This window comes from Taudactylus pleione, unplaced genomic scaffold (genome assembly GCF_031769625.1).
Source record: "Taudactylus pleione unplaced genomic scaffold, aTauple2 ptg000624l, whole genome shotgun sequence".
Taxonomy (NCBI): Eukaryota; Metazoa; Chordata; class Amphibia; order Anura; family Myobatrachidae; genus Taudactylus; species Taudactylus pleione.
In genome coordinates this window covers 1349446-1364154 of record NW_028285026.1, presented here as the reverse complement: position 1 = coordinate 1364154, position 14709 = coordinate 1349446, and the positions used below count along the sequence as shown (strand labels likewise).

Genomic DNA, 14709 nt, shown 5'->3' with positions numbered 1-14709 from the left:
GAATAAGGGAAAGATTTTTATACACAATCGATTGCTGCAATCAATCTCTGATATATGGGGGCCTTAACATCAATGTACAAACTGAGCCCAGGGTATTACATATGGAAAATTAGTGAGACAAGTAGTAGAAGGAGAGAATAAACTGAAAAAGCATTTACAGGCCCAGGTTGTTGAGGTCTTCAGCTGGCTTTTAAGAATTAGGGGTATATTTACTAATCAGTGGATTTTCCAAATACCATGATTTTTGCAGATTTAAAAGGACAATAATAGTAAATGCAAAATCATGCTTATTTTGTATGACATATAAATTTCCATTTTAGATCTGGCAGGTAAAATCTGGAGATTCTTGGAAAACCACTGCTTAGTACATAAACCCCATAGTCTGAAAAATACATACAATACCTTACCTACAGAGCCATTATGCTGTATGCACATTCCATGCAAATAATTTAAAATTACATAATATTTACAACTGTATTTACATTACATTGTGCTCTAATGCTGGGTACACACGTAAAGATTTTCTGTCCAACCATCCAACTAGTGCTCCTAAATGTCAGAAAACAGATGAAGATGGTCGGTCAGACAAGTTTGTTAAATGTTTGACCTAAACAATTTGTTCAAACAACAGTTTTTGTCCATTTTCCGGCGCTTGGGAGCAAATTGCTGATTGTCATTTGCTTTCATACCTTACCAGATTTTCATTCCAACCAATCAGCTAGTTGGATGGTTGGACATCATATCTTTACGTGTGTATGCACCTTAAGTGTGACTACATAATAACATAATATAACGCTAGCCGTGATTTATGTTAGACATTAGGCAGAAATCCGCACTTCAAACCTGAGGTCTGGTGGTAGAGTGCCCCCGTCACATGATCGTGGGAGGGATACTGACACCTGGGGGGGGATGTAAAAAGGGCAGATTGCATTAACCCCTCAGATGCTGGAAGGTGGTCTGCACGGTCACCTGAGGCCAATGCTCAGTGCTGATTGCCCAGAGACCTAGGCCAGGTACACAGATGGTGTGATGGAGCCTTGAAAATAAACCTCACTTTTCACATTTACAACACTCTGCAATTCACTTCTACAAGGTTACAGTGGACAAAAACAAACTGACATACAATAGATTTATACAGGTAATAATGATGCTTTGTAATCTGAGCCGAAGGATCTGCAAACAGGATTAGGATCACATCTATTTATAATATAGCAATGTGTGTACTGCAGAATGTATAGAATAAACCGTAGGTGCTGCCTGCATCCCAGATGATGTGAATGCAAAGCACCAACTATTCATAGAGGGATCATAAGCTGATTCTTATCTCCCACTATTTGATAAGCATCAAATCTGCCCAACCCAGTTTGGGCTCCAGTAACAGCACTATGGGTAGTATTGCTAATACTCTGTGTGTTACCACCACTCCTTCCTGACTGTCTTCAGCATACCTCCCTCTTCTTCTCTCCCTAGCCCTGTCCCTGTCCCTGTCACCAGGGCTCTGCTCATCCGTCTCCTTCTCCCCTCAATCAGTAGCTCTGGCACCATCTGCCCCTCCATACGCTGTGTAAATAGGCAAACGCAAGGGGGGTTTCCGTCTGCCTGGAAACCCCCTCCCCAGCCCACACCATGACTATAACAGAAATAGTAATATAATAGAATTTTACAAGTGCTGCATGTTATTCTCATCACAAATGAAATAATTAGCACTACCTGTGGATCTTTTAACATGTATCAGCTAGTAATAAATAACCTGTGCATCAACTAGGAGATCTGGAAAACATTCACTGTTAGGGATGTGCTGCTATAGAGCCCAATATGTACATATATGTCCAGGGCAGTGCTAGGTTGCTCCCAGACTCCCGGACTTGCTCTAATACTCTGGAATGGTGCCTGCATCTAACATAAATACATTCAGCTCAGGCAGGATGGCCCTACAGCCGCATGTAATGGTTTATTGTAATCGCTGGTCCTATATATGGTGGAATTATGACACACAATACACTATGTATGACACATATTAAAGCTGGATAAGTGTTAATTCTACCCTCTTCATGGACTGGCCACACTCACTCTAAAATCAGGCATTTGGAAACCCCCCTCTAGAAATCCTGCGTTTGCCACTGGTGTACAGGATCACGGAGTGGAGAATTGACCCCCGCGATTCGCCACTTCCTGCGGCTGCTCCTCGTGTTACAGCGAGTTACCTGTATCTGTATCTCTTGTTCCTGTTATCTGTCCTACCCCGTCTTAGGGGAAGTAGCCAAAAGGCTGACAATGTCAAAATTCATAATGTCGACACCACAATGTTGAAAGTTAGGATGTCGACAGGCAACGTGTCGGCATTCTCGGAATGTCGACAGGTGAAATGTCGACATTGTCAGAATTAGAGTTATGCTGTGCAGTGGCAAACGCAGGATTTCTAGAGGGGGGGTTTCCAAATGCTTGGTTTTAGAGCAAGTGTGGCCAGTCCACCTTTAATATGCATCATAAAGTGTAGTGTGTGAGTCAGAATTCCAGCATCACAGTAAGTCATTAGATGCGGCAGTAGGGCCATTCTGCCTGATATTAATGTTTTTCATTCAGATGTGGCTCCGGTTTGCTCCTAGAGCATGGGAGCAAACTGGGAGCCTTGGGGAGCAGCAGAGGAACCTAGCACTGTCCTGGACATATATGTATGTCTCCTTATACACTGTATAGTGTATTATTATACTGTACATTATTAATAATTAACCCCATAGATGGTCTATAGTAGTGCAACCCTATTACTGGTTGACCCGTTAAAACATTCACAGGTGGTGCTAATTATTTCATTTGTGATACTGAGAAGAACATGCAGCACTAGTAACATTCTATTATACTACTATGTCAATTGTGGTCATGGTATGGGCTGGGGAGGGTGTTTTCCAGGCAACCAGAACCCCCTCCCCCCCTGCATCTGCCGTTGGGAGGGTCAGGCTGTGGGAGTTAGGGATAGGCATAAAGCAGGGGTTCCCAAACGCGGTCCTCAAGGTTCCCCAACAGTTCAGGATTTAGAGATTCCAGAAGATGGCCATTGGCGGTGCAGGGTTTGATGGGGTTCCAGCAGCACCAGGACGCTGCTATTGTCCGGTTAGGCCCTTTATTTATTAATACACAACTCCTGTCCTATGTCACTGGAATGACGCACCCAGGCGCAGTCTGTCAGGCTGTAGCTTTCACTCCCCTCCATCGGCGCAGGATACGGGAAATGTTTATTTGACTATTCCGAGCACAGTTTTATGTGGCAGAGTCATTTATTCTAAATGACACCAGATTTGTATAATACTATATACCGTCCCTATTATAAGTCCCTATTATTATTATCATCCGTTATTTATATGGTGCCACAAAGGTTCCGCAGCGCCTTACACAGTACATAAATGAGCACACAAGAAAAACAGTTAATAGTAAAACAAAGCAGGACAAGGACATGATTTATACACATAGCTGCATAACACAAGCAGCAGGACATGAGCAACCAAATGTTAGGTGCCAATTGGGGAGTTAGGAGTAAGTTATACTATAAGTAGGGGGAGGAGAAGCACGTGAGGGACGAGGGCCCTATAATAAGGCCTGTATTCAATTTGTTTTGCACCCGCCACAAAGTTTTGCATGCCTGACTTTCCGCTGATATCGCGTGTTTTGGACGCAGAAACTTATCGTGTGCACCCCTCCGCTATTCGCAGTATTCAATTTCAAACCACGTGAAAACGGGACCTGGTGAATGTGAAACAGGCGGAAAGTGCTGTCAGAAGTGGGGAAATCAGCCTAAAAACCCCAAAAAGATGAACTAACATTGGGGATCAATAATGCTATTTTGGTTACTTAAGTTTTGACAATTGCTTGCCTTATAAAAGTGGAGAAGAATGGCATTAAGCAGTATTGTTTGGTGAAAATAAGTAGTCCTGTCACATTTGGGGTACATGAAAATTGGTACTAGCAGGTTTTAAAGTTGAAGTGAAGTAAAAAGAACCATGAATAACGCGCCTGTTGCATGCACCTGCAATCCTAAAAACACCTGACCCATCCTTGCAAACCCCCAAGAAGTCTATTTAGCTAGTTTTTATGCCTATCCCCCACTTTGTGCTTTTTCGCCCCCAAATTCAAAGTACTTCTTTTGGGGTGTTAAGTTTTTTTCAGGGATTTTTTTACATAGTTGTCCTTTGGGGGGCTGTCCCAAGTGTTCTGAGTGGTTTCCTCACCTTTGCACCCCAAAATAAAAATGTTGCTCTTCTTTTCTCCTGCTATTCAGAGGCGAATCTTTTTCGCCTATAACATTGCATTGACTTTCCACGTACGCGAAAAAGCGTCTAGAATTGTGCAGGAAAAATGTGAATTTCCCTGATCAAACTTCTGTGTCTCTCCAGGCTCCCCTGTGTTACTCCAGACCCCCCAATGTCTCCATCCCCAGGCCCCCTGTGGTTCTCCAGGTTCTATGTGTCTCTTTATCTCCAGGCCTCCATGTCTCTCCATTTCCAGGCCCCCTTGTCTCTCACCAGGACCTCTCCATCCCCAGGAACCCCTGCATCTCTCCATCCTCAGGCCCACCTGTGGCTCTCAGCCTTATTCTCCCAGCCCCAGTGTGCGTCTCTCAGCCCCATTCCCCCGGCCCCAGTGTGCGTCTCTCAGCCCCATTCCCCCGGCCCCAGTGTGCGCCTCTCAGCCCCATTCCCCCGGCCCCAGTGTGCGTCTCTCAGCCCCATTCCCCCGGCCCCAGTGTGCATCTCCCAGCCCCATTCCCCCGGCCCCAATGTGCATCTCCCAGCCCCATTCCCCCGGCCCCAGTGTATGTCTCTCAGCCCCATTCCCCCGGCCCCAGTGTGCGTCTCTCAGCCCCATTCCCCCGGCCCCAGTGTGCGTCTCTCAGCCCCATTCCCCTGGCCCCAGTTTGCATCTCCCAGCCCCATTCCCCTGGCCCCAGTGTGCATCTCCCAGCCCCATTCCCCCGGCCCCATTGTGCATCTCCCAGCCCCATTCCCCCGGCCCCAGTGTGCGTCTCTCAGCCTCATTCCCCTGGCCCCAGAGTGCGTCTCTCAGCCCCATTCTGCCAGCCCCAGTGTGCGTCTCTAAGCCCGATTCCCCCGGCCCCAGTGTGCATCTCTCAGCCCCATTCCCCTGGCCCCAGTGTGTGTCTCCCAGCCCCATTCCCCGGGCCCCAGTGTGCGTCTCTCAGCCTCATTCCCCTGGCCCCAGAATGCGTCTCTCAGCTACATTCCGCCAGCCCCAGTGTGCGTCTCTCAGCCCCATTCCCCTGGCCCCAGTGTGTGTCTCTCTGCCCCATTCCCCGATCCCAGTGTGTCTCAGTGTCATTGCCCACCCCGTGTCACCCCAGCTGTGTTAACTCACCCCAGCCCTGTGCAGTCAGCTCCAAACCCCCCCAGCATGTGGCAGTAAGTTCCAACCTCACCCCCAGCCCTCTGTCATCAGCTCCAACCTCACCCATCCCCCCTGCAGTCGCCGCCACCAGAACTTACCTGCTGCTCCTCAGTTTGGCTGCTTGTGGGAAGAGCTGCTACTGGGCAGCTAGGTAAGCTTCTGCGCATGCGCATTGCACAGAAGCAGTAGACTAGAGCTGCCCGATCGGCAGCTGGTGTGGGAGAGTGCAGGGCGGCTGCCAGCCACTGTAGGGACCGGCCCTGGATGGCGGCAGGCGGGCAGCATGAGGGTGGTGGGCGGGCAAGCTGGGCAGCAGCGGATCAGCGAACGGGGCTAATGGGTGGTCCTGTGCACCTCCAGACCATCCCCCAGTTTCGCCTGGCTGTGGGCATAATGTCTAATGGGCTCTACTGCTTTGGGCATTGTATGAGGGGCACTACTACTGTTGGCATTGTGTATTAGGGGCACTTCTACTGTGGGCATTATATGTAAGGGGCACTAATGTGGGCATTGTGTGAAAGGGGCACTACTGTGTATCATAACATGAATAAGGGACACTACTATGTGGTGTAATGTGAATCAGGGGCTCTATGTGCGGTGTAATGTGAATAAGATTGTGCTACTGTATGGCATAATTTGGATTGGAGATACTACTGTGTGATCACGCCCCTTTTCTGAGACCACGCCCTTTTTTGCGCAGTCACTTTTATTAAATAAGTTCCGGGGGCTGAGTTCCACCACTTCTTTAAGACCACTTTAAGCACTGTCAGGACCCCACACAGGTCACATTTTCCAGGTCACCCAGCAGGTGCACAGGTGTATTCATTACCCACTGACACATTTTAATAGATCCACACACAGGCACAGCTAATTATTTCACTTGTGAATCTGTGAGGAGACCTGGAAAACATGCACTGTTTGGGATCTTGAGGATCGAGTTTGAGAATCTGTGATGTAGAGCGTTGCAGGACAGTATGGGGGAGATATATCAAATTTTGGAGAGAGATAAAGTGCCAACCATGGTTGGTACTTTATCTCTCTCCAATGTTTGATACATCTCTCCCAGGTATATTTAAAACTTAAAAAAAAAAAGATAAATAAGAGCTTTATATGGGATTACTTTGCTTTTGGTTCTCATTTCTTAAGTGCAACTTGATTTTTTAAATTTTAAATATACTGGGGGACAGGGCCATACTAGGGTGGTGTGACCAGTGCCATGGCACAGGGCACCGCAGGGCAGCGGGCGCTGTTTGGGCCTGTCACTTTTCCTGTTTATGATCATTCTCACTTGTAGCTTCCTCTTCTTTTATTCCCAGCATCTCCTGGTCTCCCCTATCTCTTCCCTGGCCCTTCCCCATGAGGCCATGGCCCTCTCTCAGGTGCACTATATTATGTCCCTATTTATCCCCAGCATCTCCTGGCCTCCCCTGTCTCTTCCCTGGCCCTCCCCCATGAGGCCATGGCCCTCTCTCAGGTGCACTATATTATGTCCCTATTTATCCCCAGCATCTCCTGGCCTACCTATCTCTTCCCTGGCCCTTCCACATGAGGCCATGGCCCTCTCTCAGGCGCACTATATTATGTCCCTATTTATCCCCACCATCTCCTGGCCTCCCCTATCTCCTCCCTGGTCCTTCCCCATGAAGCCATGGGCCCTCTCTTAGGTGCACTATATTATGTCCCTATTTATCCCCAGCATCTCCTGGCCTCCCCTGTCTCTTCCCTGGCCCTTCCCCATGAGGCCATGGCCCTCTCTCAGGTGCCCTATATTATGTCCCTATTTATCCCCAGCATCTCCTGGCCTACCTATCTCTTCCCTGGCCCTTCCACATGAGGCCATGGCCCTCTCTCAGGCGCACTATATTATGTCCCTATTTATCCCCAGCATCTCCTGGCCTCCCCTATCTCCTCCCTGGCCTTTCCCATGAGGCCATGGCCCTCTCTCAGGTGCACTATATTATGTCCCTATGTATCCCCGGCATCTCCTGGCCTCCCCTATCTCTTCCCTGGTCCTTCCCCATGAGGCCATGGCCCTCTCTCAGGTGCACTATATTATGTCCCTATTTATCCCCAGCATCTCCTGGCCTCCCCTATCTCTTCCCTGGCCCTTCCCCATGAGGCCATGGCCATTTTTCAGGAGCACTATCTTAAGTCCCTATTTAAAAAATGGGGGGGGGGGCGCCAATGCTCTCTCTGGCACAGGGCACCAAAAAGCCTAGTTACGGCTCTGGTTCCTCCACCAGCCACATGGTGACCTAACTGTAACTGAGACTTTTTGCCTGTGCAATAACCGTATATAAATACATGATAAGGTGTCAGGCTTCAGTAAATGATTTTAGGCAATATGGAGGCCACTGTAAAGACTCAGGTACCCTCTGTGATAAGAGAGGCTCATCTTATGACTCGTAGACATGTTCAGACCTTCATAGGAGTGTTCCCCTGTCTATTGGCCCTCTCCGCTGTATGCAATAAATAGGCCCAGCCCGTTTTTGTCAGGTTAATCATTTTAAATTTCACAAATGTATATCGCAGGATCTACACATTTATAAGCCGGTCCAGACCAGGTATCAGCCTGGGCTTTCAATGGGATCAATATTTTTTTCTTGTTTTAAACACTAACTCGCCAGTGTAAGCTGGAAATTGTGGTCCTGATCCGGAACGGACGCTATTCATGCAAAGAAATTATGTTTTTATGTATGTGTCTCAGTCGCACAGCGCACATGTATCGATTTTATACGTACACAGAGTCCCAGTATAGATTTGGATGCAGTGTAGCAGAAATGTTAGGGGTCTTCCTGGACACTAAAGAGGCACCTAGCGGTATTACAGCGCCTACGGATGCTGACAGTTGGCGTCTCAGGTCTTGCACATTCGGACGCTCGGATCTACGCCAGGGAAGAGCTTTGTAGCGGCATTAGCATAAAATGGTCAGATAGGAGCATCTGTGCACAGTCTGCTAAAGACTTTATAAGCTGTATATTATAATGTTAGTAAGAAGCGATTTAGGCTGCCACAGAATTTGCACATTTATTCACCATTCCCAATATCCAGGTTGCAGACCTGAATATTTTTTCAGTTCGCCTGAAACAAACTAACGTCCTGCAGATGAACATAGGTCCAAGACGACAGATTGTAGTAACCAATTCTCTGTTTATACAATTAAAACACATTTATAGTGCCAGAAATTAGTCTTAGAAAAATATTACAAAATATTAACATTTTGTAATATATATTTAAACATTGCAGATCCATTAGAAAAGGCACCCGAATTACCATGGAGATTGCTTTACGTCCACACTACTATCAAGTCATATTTATGCAAACGTTTTTCAAAAGCGGATTCAAAAAGTCTGTTTCTGTCCCACTTATGTGACTTTTAGGGATCCCTGGCAGTTCTGGCCTCTTAGCGACTGAGGTCCCAATGGAACAGGCCCTCCATAACAGACGACCCTATGTGGAGAGCAGGGCGCGAGTCTGGGCCTATCTTCTGTTCCGCCCCTTCAGCCCACCAGCACGGTCATCATCCAAAGTATAAATGTTTACGTTAGTGTAGTAAATCTGTGCTGGTGGTGGCCTAACACTGGGGCTGCTCTGCAGAGCGTGTACTTTAACCCAGTACAATTCATATCCCCCCAACATAGGACAAATGATCGCCCATGGTGGGAGTGGGCTGCATACACATTGGCCCTCATTCAGAGCCGCTCGCAAAAAGCAAGCGCTCGCTCTGAATGAGGGTGGCCACTTTTGTTTAGAAAGGCGGCCTCTTGGCCACTTGCTAAGCTGTGGGTTACCACCCACAGCTTTAGCGAGTGACCAGGTGATGGTCGCGATGGTTGCGACCATCGGGGCTTGGAACAGAGCAGGAAGCTCCCTACTGACATCACTGGTGATGTCAGTAGGGCCGCCTACAAACGGCAGGCGTTCCTTCAGGAACGCCTCCGTTTGTCTGGCCACCCCCCCCACCCCGCCTACAAAACGGGGCGAGCTGTCGAACAACATCGACAGCCACCCCTTTTGTAGCGAGCCCCGGAGTGAGAAAATTTCTCACTCGCTGTGGGGCGTGCGGCACGTGCGCAGTGCCCCACCATCGACCCGCTTGCGAGCAGGTCTAAATGAGGGCTATTGTCTTTATAGCGAAAGACTGGAGGAGTTTTGTAGATCAGGTCTAGGTGGGGAAAGAAATGATGGCATTCTTACAATAAAATAGGAAACAAAAAAAGGCACACAGGGCTGGATATATGCTATAAATACTAATTCCACTGCTTAGAAAATGAGTTTTTATACATATTTGAGGGTGTGGTGGAGGCAGCCAGAGACTAACATGGAAAGTTACATATGCGATAGCAGTGTGATAACATGTCATTGTAACATCGGTGGTGCTATGGCCATTTTACATAACATAATTGCAAACAGTGTTACAAGATGCCTCACATTGGTGTTGAATATCTTGCAGTTGTACAGGAGACACCTTCCGAACATTGAGGCATTATTACAGGCTGCCTAGTTAGCGTTGCATGGATGAATCCCAGGTCACATGACGGCACAGCAGCACTTCTGAGGATAATTGTCCGTATAAACCTTGTTCTCTTTTCCATAGACAAAGTAGTCGTAGCGATGGTCTCTCCAGTTGTATACCACCTTGGTGAGCGGCAGCCACTCAATGCTGTGCCTCTGAGGATATAGAGTAAATGTATTATTATATTTGGGATACTATGCCTCATACGATGCATTACAATGAAATTATACATCTGACGTCAGAACTCACAGGGCCTGATTACATCCAAACATATACCTGTCCCACATCAGGTACACCCCCACATATACCTGTCCCACATCATTTACACCTCCCCATACCTGTCCCCCATCATTTACACCTCCACATACCTGTCCCACATCAGGTACACCTCCACATACCTGTCCCACATCATTTACACCTCCACATACCTGTCCCCCATCACTTACACCTCCACATACCTGTCCCCCATCATTTACACCTAGGAGAGGTACCCCGGGAATACTGCACTGTCTTCCAACATTTTTGCCTTAAAACAATAATTGTTCCTACTTTTCACCTACTCTGGAGGTGCGAGTTACAATGCACTTTAAGGTTACGCGGATTTCTAACAGAATATGCAAAAATTCTTGGCTGCAGATTTTAACCCACGTTAAGCAATTTTCAGCCAACTCGCGACTAATAAAATCTGTCACTTAGAATGTGTCACTATTATGTAAATGTTCTTTAGTTTACTGCATTGAAGGAAAACCGATAATGCCAGCAGCGTACGTACTTGTCTCAGTATCCGGCAGGAAACGGCAAACTGCGAGTGATGCTGCTGCAAACCATTCAGGGAAGCCTGATTAATTGCCGGAGCTGGGAAGTTAACCAGCGGCGACAGCTATAATGGGGAACAGAACATAAGTAAGAAGGTTACACCCCAATCACACACTCAGGATTCCATCTGCCTCAGATCTTTACACAAAGCAGACAGCTTTCAGAAACTGCGTAGGAAGATGGTGCTTCTCTATCTGCCATCGTTAGTGATCTATGTATTCAGCCAACTCACCAGCAATTGCTCATCCGTGAAGATTTTCTCTCCATTCACTTTCTTAAAGAGCTCAGTGGGGAACTCAGAATTGTGATCAACTACAAACTCATAGATGTTGTTCTTCCTGGATGAGAAAATAAATAATAATAAAAATATCTGCAAATATTGGGGCCAATCCCATTAGCCACGAAGGGTGTGAGCTGCCGATGCACCTCATCTCGCACCCCTAGCTGCCGGCTCTGAGCCCGAATTGACACATATTTGCTCGGAGCCCTATGGGGCTGCGACAGGGGCGTTTCTAAAGAGGAGGGGGCCCGTGTGCAGTCTCTGACACGGGCCCCCTCCTCTCCGCCCGGCAGCGCACTGTGCTGTGCGCGGCCAGCACTGGAGTTCTAGACTCTGGGCACTAGAGTGTGCCCAGAGTCTTTAGTGTCTGCACAGGTCACCGGGAAAATGGCCATGGCGGCCATTTTCCCTGTACTGCGCATGCGCAAACGATGGGAAAATGGCCACCGCGGCCATTTTCCAGTTATTTTACAGCGCCGGACCCCCGCGCCGACATGGGACTCTGGAGAGGTAAGTAATATTATGGGTACAGGGTGTGCGGTGCAGGGCCCCCCTGTACCAAGGGGCCCGTGTTCCCCGCACACCCTGCACCCATTATAGATACGCCCCTGGGCTGCGAGCACTTTGTGTGAGTTTGAGCTGCTGTAAAGTGTGGCTATTGCCGTGATGACTCGCACCTGTGAGATCATTGCAGCTACTTGGACAGAGCCCTGAATGTATCGTTCAGCGTATGAACTGTGAGCATGGAGGTAGCATATTTTTAGACATGCAATAAAGGTTCCTTATTAACAGATTACTAGTACTCCTATGCCCAGTCACACCCCCCCCCCCCCCTATTGTTAAGTAAACCCCTATTTGTCCTACAGTAAAGTAGTGGTGATGTTGGACAGAAGATTGCCACATTGATCAGCCCTTTTATAGGCATGAACCAAACACCATGTCCATTCTTACCATGTAACGGTCAGCTCGATGTAGTTCAGGATTTTCCCGCGTCCGGAGCAGCCCCCGCACGTCTTATATCCACTGCCATGACAGGTTTTACAGCTGCGGATGGTAAGATCATATGTGACATTTTAGTCATACAGCGTGACCTAGATCTTACATGTACAATGCAGTCTGATGTTTGTTGACATGACTTAATGGACAGTTCCACCTAACGAATATTCAGCTGGGTTTGGCGTCCATTTGTGGGTGGTGATGGAGGGAGGGGTGATGGCCGAACGCAGGCGTTCCAGTGCGTTGGCACGCCGTTTCAGGGGCGTGCATAAATTATGCACTGCGAAGCTATACACAGCCTGAGGACTCATAGCGTGCGTGGCTGTTAGCAACAAGGTCAGGGCTTGTGCAAGTGTGCGTATGAGTCTGATGTAACTCGATTGTACCAATGGCTTCGCTATTCTGCTATGTATTACGGATGTGCGTATGGTAAAGTGGGCGTCCTTATGTGGTGCTGAGTTTGCATTGCGATCACAGTGGGGTGGCTTGCTATTGCAGTTGAACTGTGTGCGTACGCAATATTGCGATCTGTAGTGAACCAGGCCCCATGCTCAATATATAGTAGCACTTGCTCAATGTATAGTAGCACTGACGTCGATAAAATCTCGTTGATCTATTTGCTGTCAATGTCCAATCACTTGTCTACATAGTGTATCTTATGTGCTCATTATCTGTACAATAGATATGATTAAGTCTATTATAAAGTAGTTTAGTTTAAAACCTGATAAAAATCTGCTTCCTCTAGCACAGTCACTAGCAGTGGTGGATTCTGCCTAGTAAAATCCACCACCTAAGTGTAGTCAGTGCAGTCCGTGCAGGGCTGGATGAAGGCTTGTGGGGGCCCCAGGGCAACAAAGTTGTTGGGGCCCCTTCTAAGCCACCAGAGTCTACCCCTCTACCCCCCTGACGCCCCACACAGAGCCTACCCCCCTCCTGACAGCCCCACACAGAGCCTACCCCCCTCCCCCCCTGACAGTCCCACACAGACCCTACCCCCCTCCCCCAATGACAGCCCTACACAGAGCCTACCTTCCCCCCTACATGAAGACAGGGGCAAGCATTGGAATTTCTGGGCGGTGCGGGTGTTTCTAAATATAAATATATATATTTAAACACACACATAGATAGATAGATATCTATCTATCTCATATACACGGCAGTGCAATTCAGCACAAATAATCCTAAAGATATCCAGATAAATTTTTCAAGATGTATTTGCTGCTTGCTCCTCAATTTCCAAAATTTCCAAAATTTGAGGATCCCAAATTTTCTAAGAATACAAGTAGTAGGAATAGTGCACTCGTGAGAATAGTATATAGAAAGATTTTTACTTGTAATACTCACATACATCAAGGTAAGAGGATTTGTACATAGCCCGGTAATCAGCCCTCATCAGCCGGCAGATCTTTCAGCCGTCACTGCCGCAGGAGCCTCCGGATCAACACTGCTTTCTGGAACTAGCAGATGGCGTCAACGTTTCACATCAGTTTGGCCACACCCAACGCGTTTCATCGATGACTTCGTCAGGGGGTGTGGCTAACCCTCATCTTGGCTCCCTTTTATGATGGCCAGGTTTCAGGTCTCATTATCCAATTAACAATTAATAAAATATAACATGATATTTAACACAGACATTCACATACATCACAATTGATTTCACTTTAATTTTACTAGTACACACAATAGCTGTCAGCTTTAAAAAAAACTTATAGTTTACTTCTATCCATTATACAGGTTTATCATTGTTTAGTAATAGATTTTTAAAAAACAACATTTATCACTAAAAACACATTTCTTGAGGACATAATTGGTATGAATGATTTCCGTGTGTGTGTGTACATCTACAAGATTATTTGCTCTCAATATCAATACATTATATGAAATAATAAAAATACATATAGAAATAAAAATAAAAGTACACAATAAAAATTATTTATTTATTTATGAACAGTTTCTTCTATAGCGCAGCAAATTCCGTTGCGCTTTACAATTTGAATCAAGATTAACATTATACTGGGTTGTAAAAGACATACATACATACATACATACATACATACATACATACATACATGACATACATACATACATACATACATACATACATACATGACATACATACATACATACATACATACATACATACATGACATACATAAGGGTAAGAGGGCCCTGCTCGCGAGCTTACAATCTATAGGGAAATAGGTGTTGATACACAAGGATAGGTGCTACATATTGCAAATTGGTCCAGCCCGATTGCAGATGTTCTTGGTGGGCTGTATAAGCCAATCACACAGGAAAGTTGGCCTAGGGTTAGGAGGATGTTCAATTGAAGAAAGAGAAGATGCGATAAGTGTTTACTATAAGAAGAGAGTTAGATAGGGAGCTATAAAAGGTTAGGTGGGCGGTCCTGGGATCTGATAAGCTTGTCTAAAGAGGTGAGTTTTCAGAGAACGCTTGAATGTTTGGAAACTAGTGGAAAGTCTTATTGTGCATGGGAGGGCATTCCACAGGGTGGGTGCAGCCCGAAAAAAGTCCTGTAGCCGTGCATGGGAACAAGTAATGCGCGGGGATGAGAGACGCAGATCTTGTGCAGAACGGAGATTTCAGGTTGGAAGATATTTTGAGATAAGTGAAGAGATGTATGTTGGTGAGGTTTGGTTACTAGCTTTATGTGTGAGTGTAAGTATTTTAAATTGAATACGGTAGA

The 14709-nt window shown here is 46.7% G+C and overlaps 1 protein-coding gene across 3 annotated transcripts in view; it reads right to left on the bottom strand.

Moving 5' to 3' along the window:
- Positions 1-9657: 9657 nt before the first annotated feature.
- The window catches only part of LOC148479316 (protein SSUH2 homolog), a 35356-nt gene continuing 30304 nt past the window's right edge, over positions 9658-14709 (bottom strand). For all 3 annotated transcript variants that reach the window (XM_088454657.1, XM_088454656.1, XM_088454658.1), the window contains exons 10-13: positions 11958-12050; positions 10959-11064; positions 10683-10790; positions 9658-10065 (exon numbers count right to left, since the gene is read on the bottom strand). In XM_088454657.1, coding sequence (XP_088310783.1) covers positions 9925-10065; positions 10683-10790; positions 10959-11064; positions 11958-12050 — 448 coding nt within the window. In that variant the 3' untranslated portion in view covers positions 9658-9924. The remainder of the gene's footprint in view (positions 10066-10682; positions 10791-10958; positions 11065-11957; positions 12051-14709) is intronic.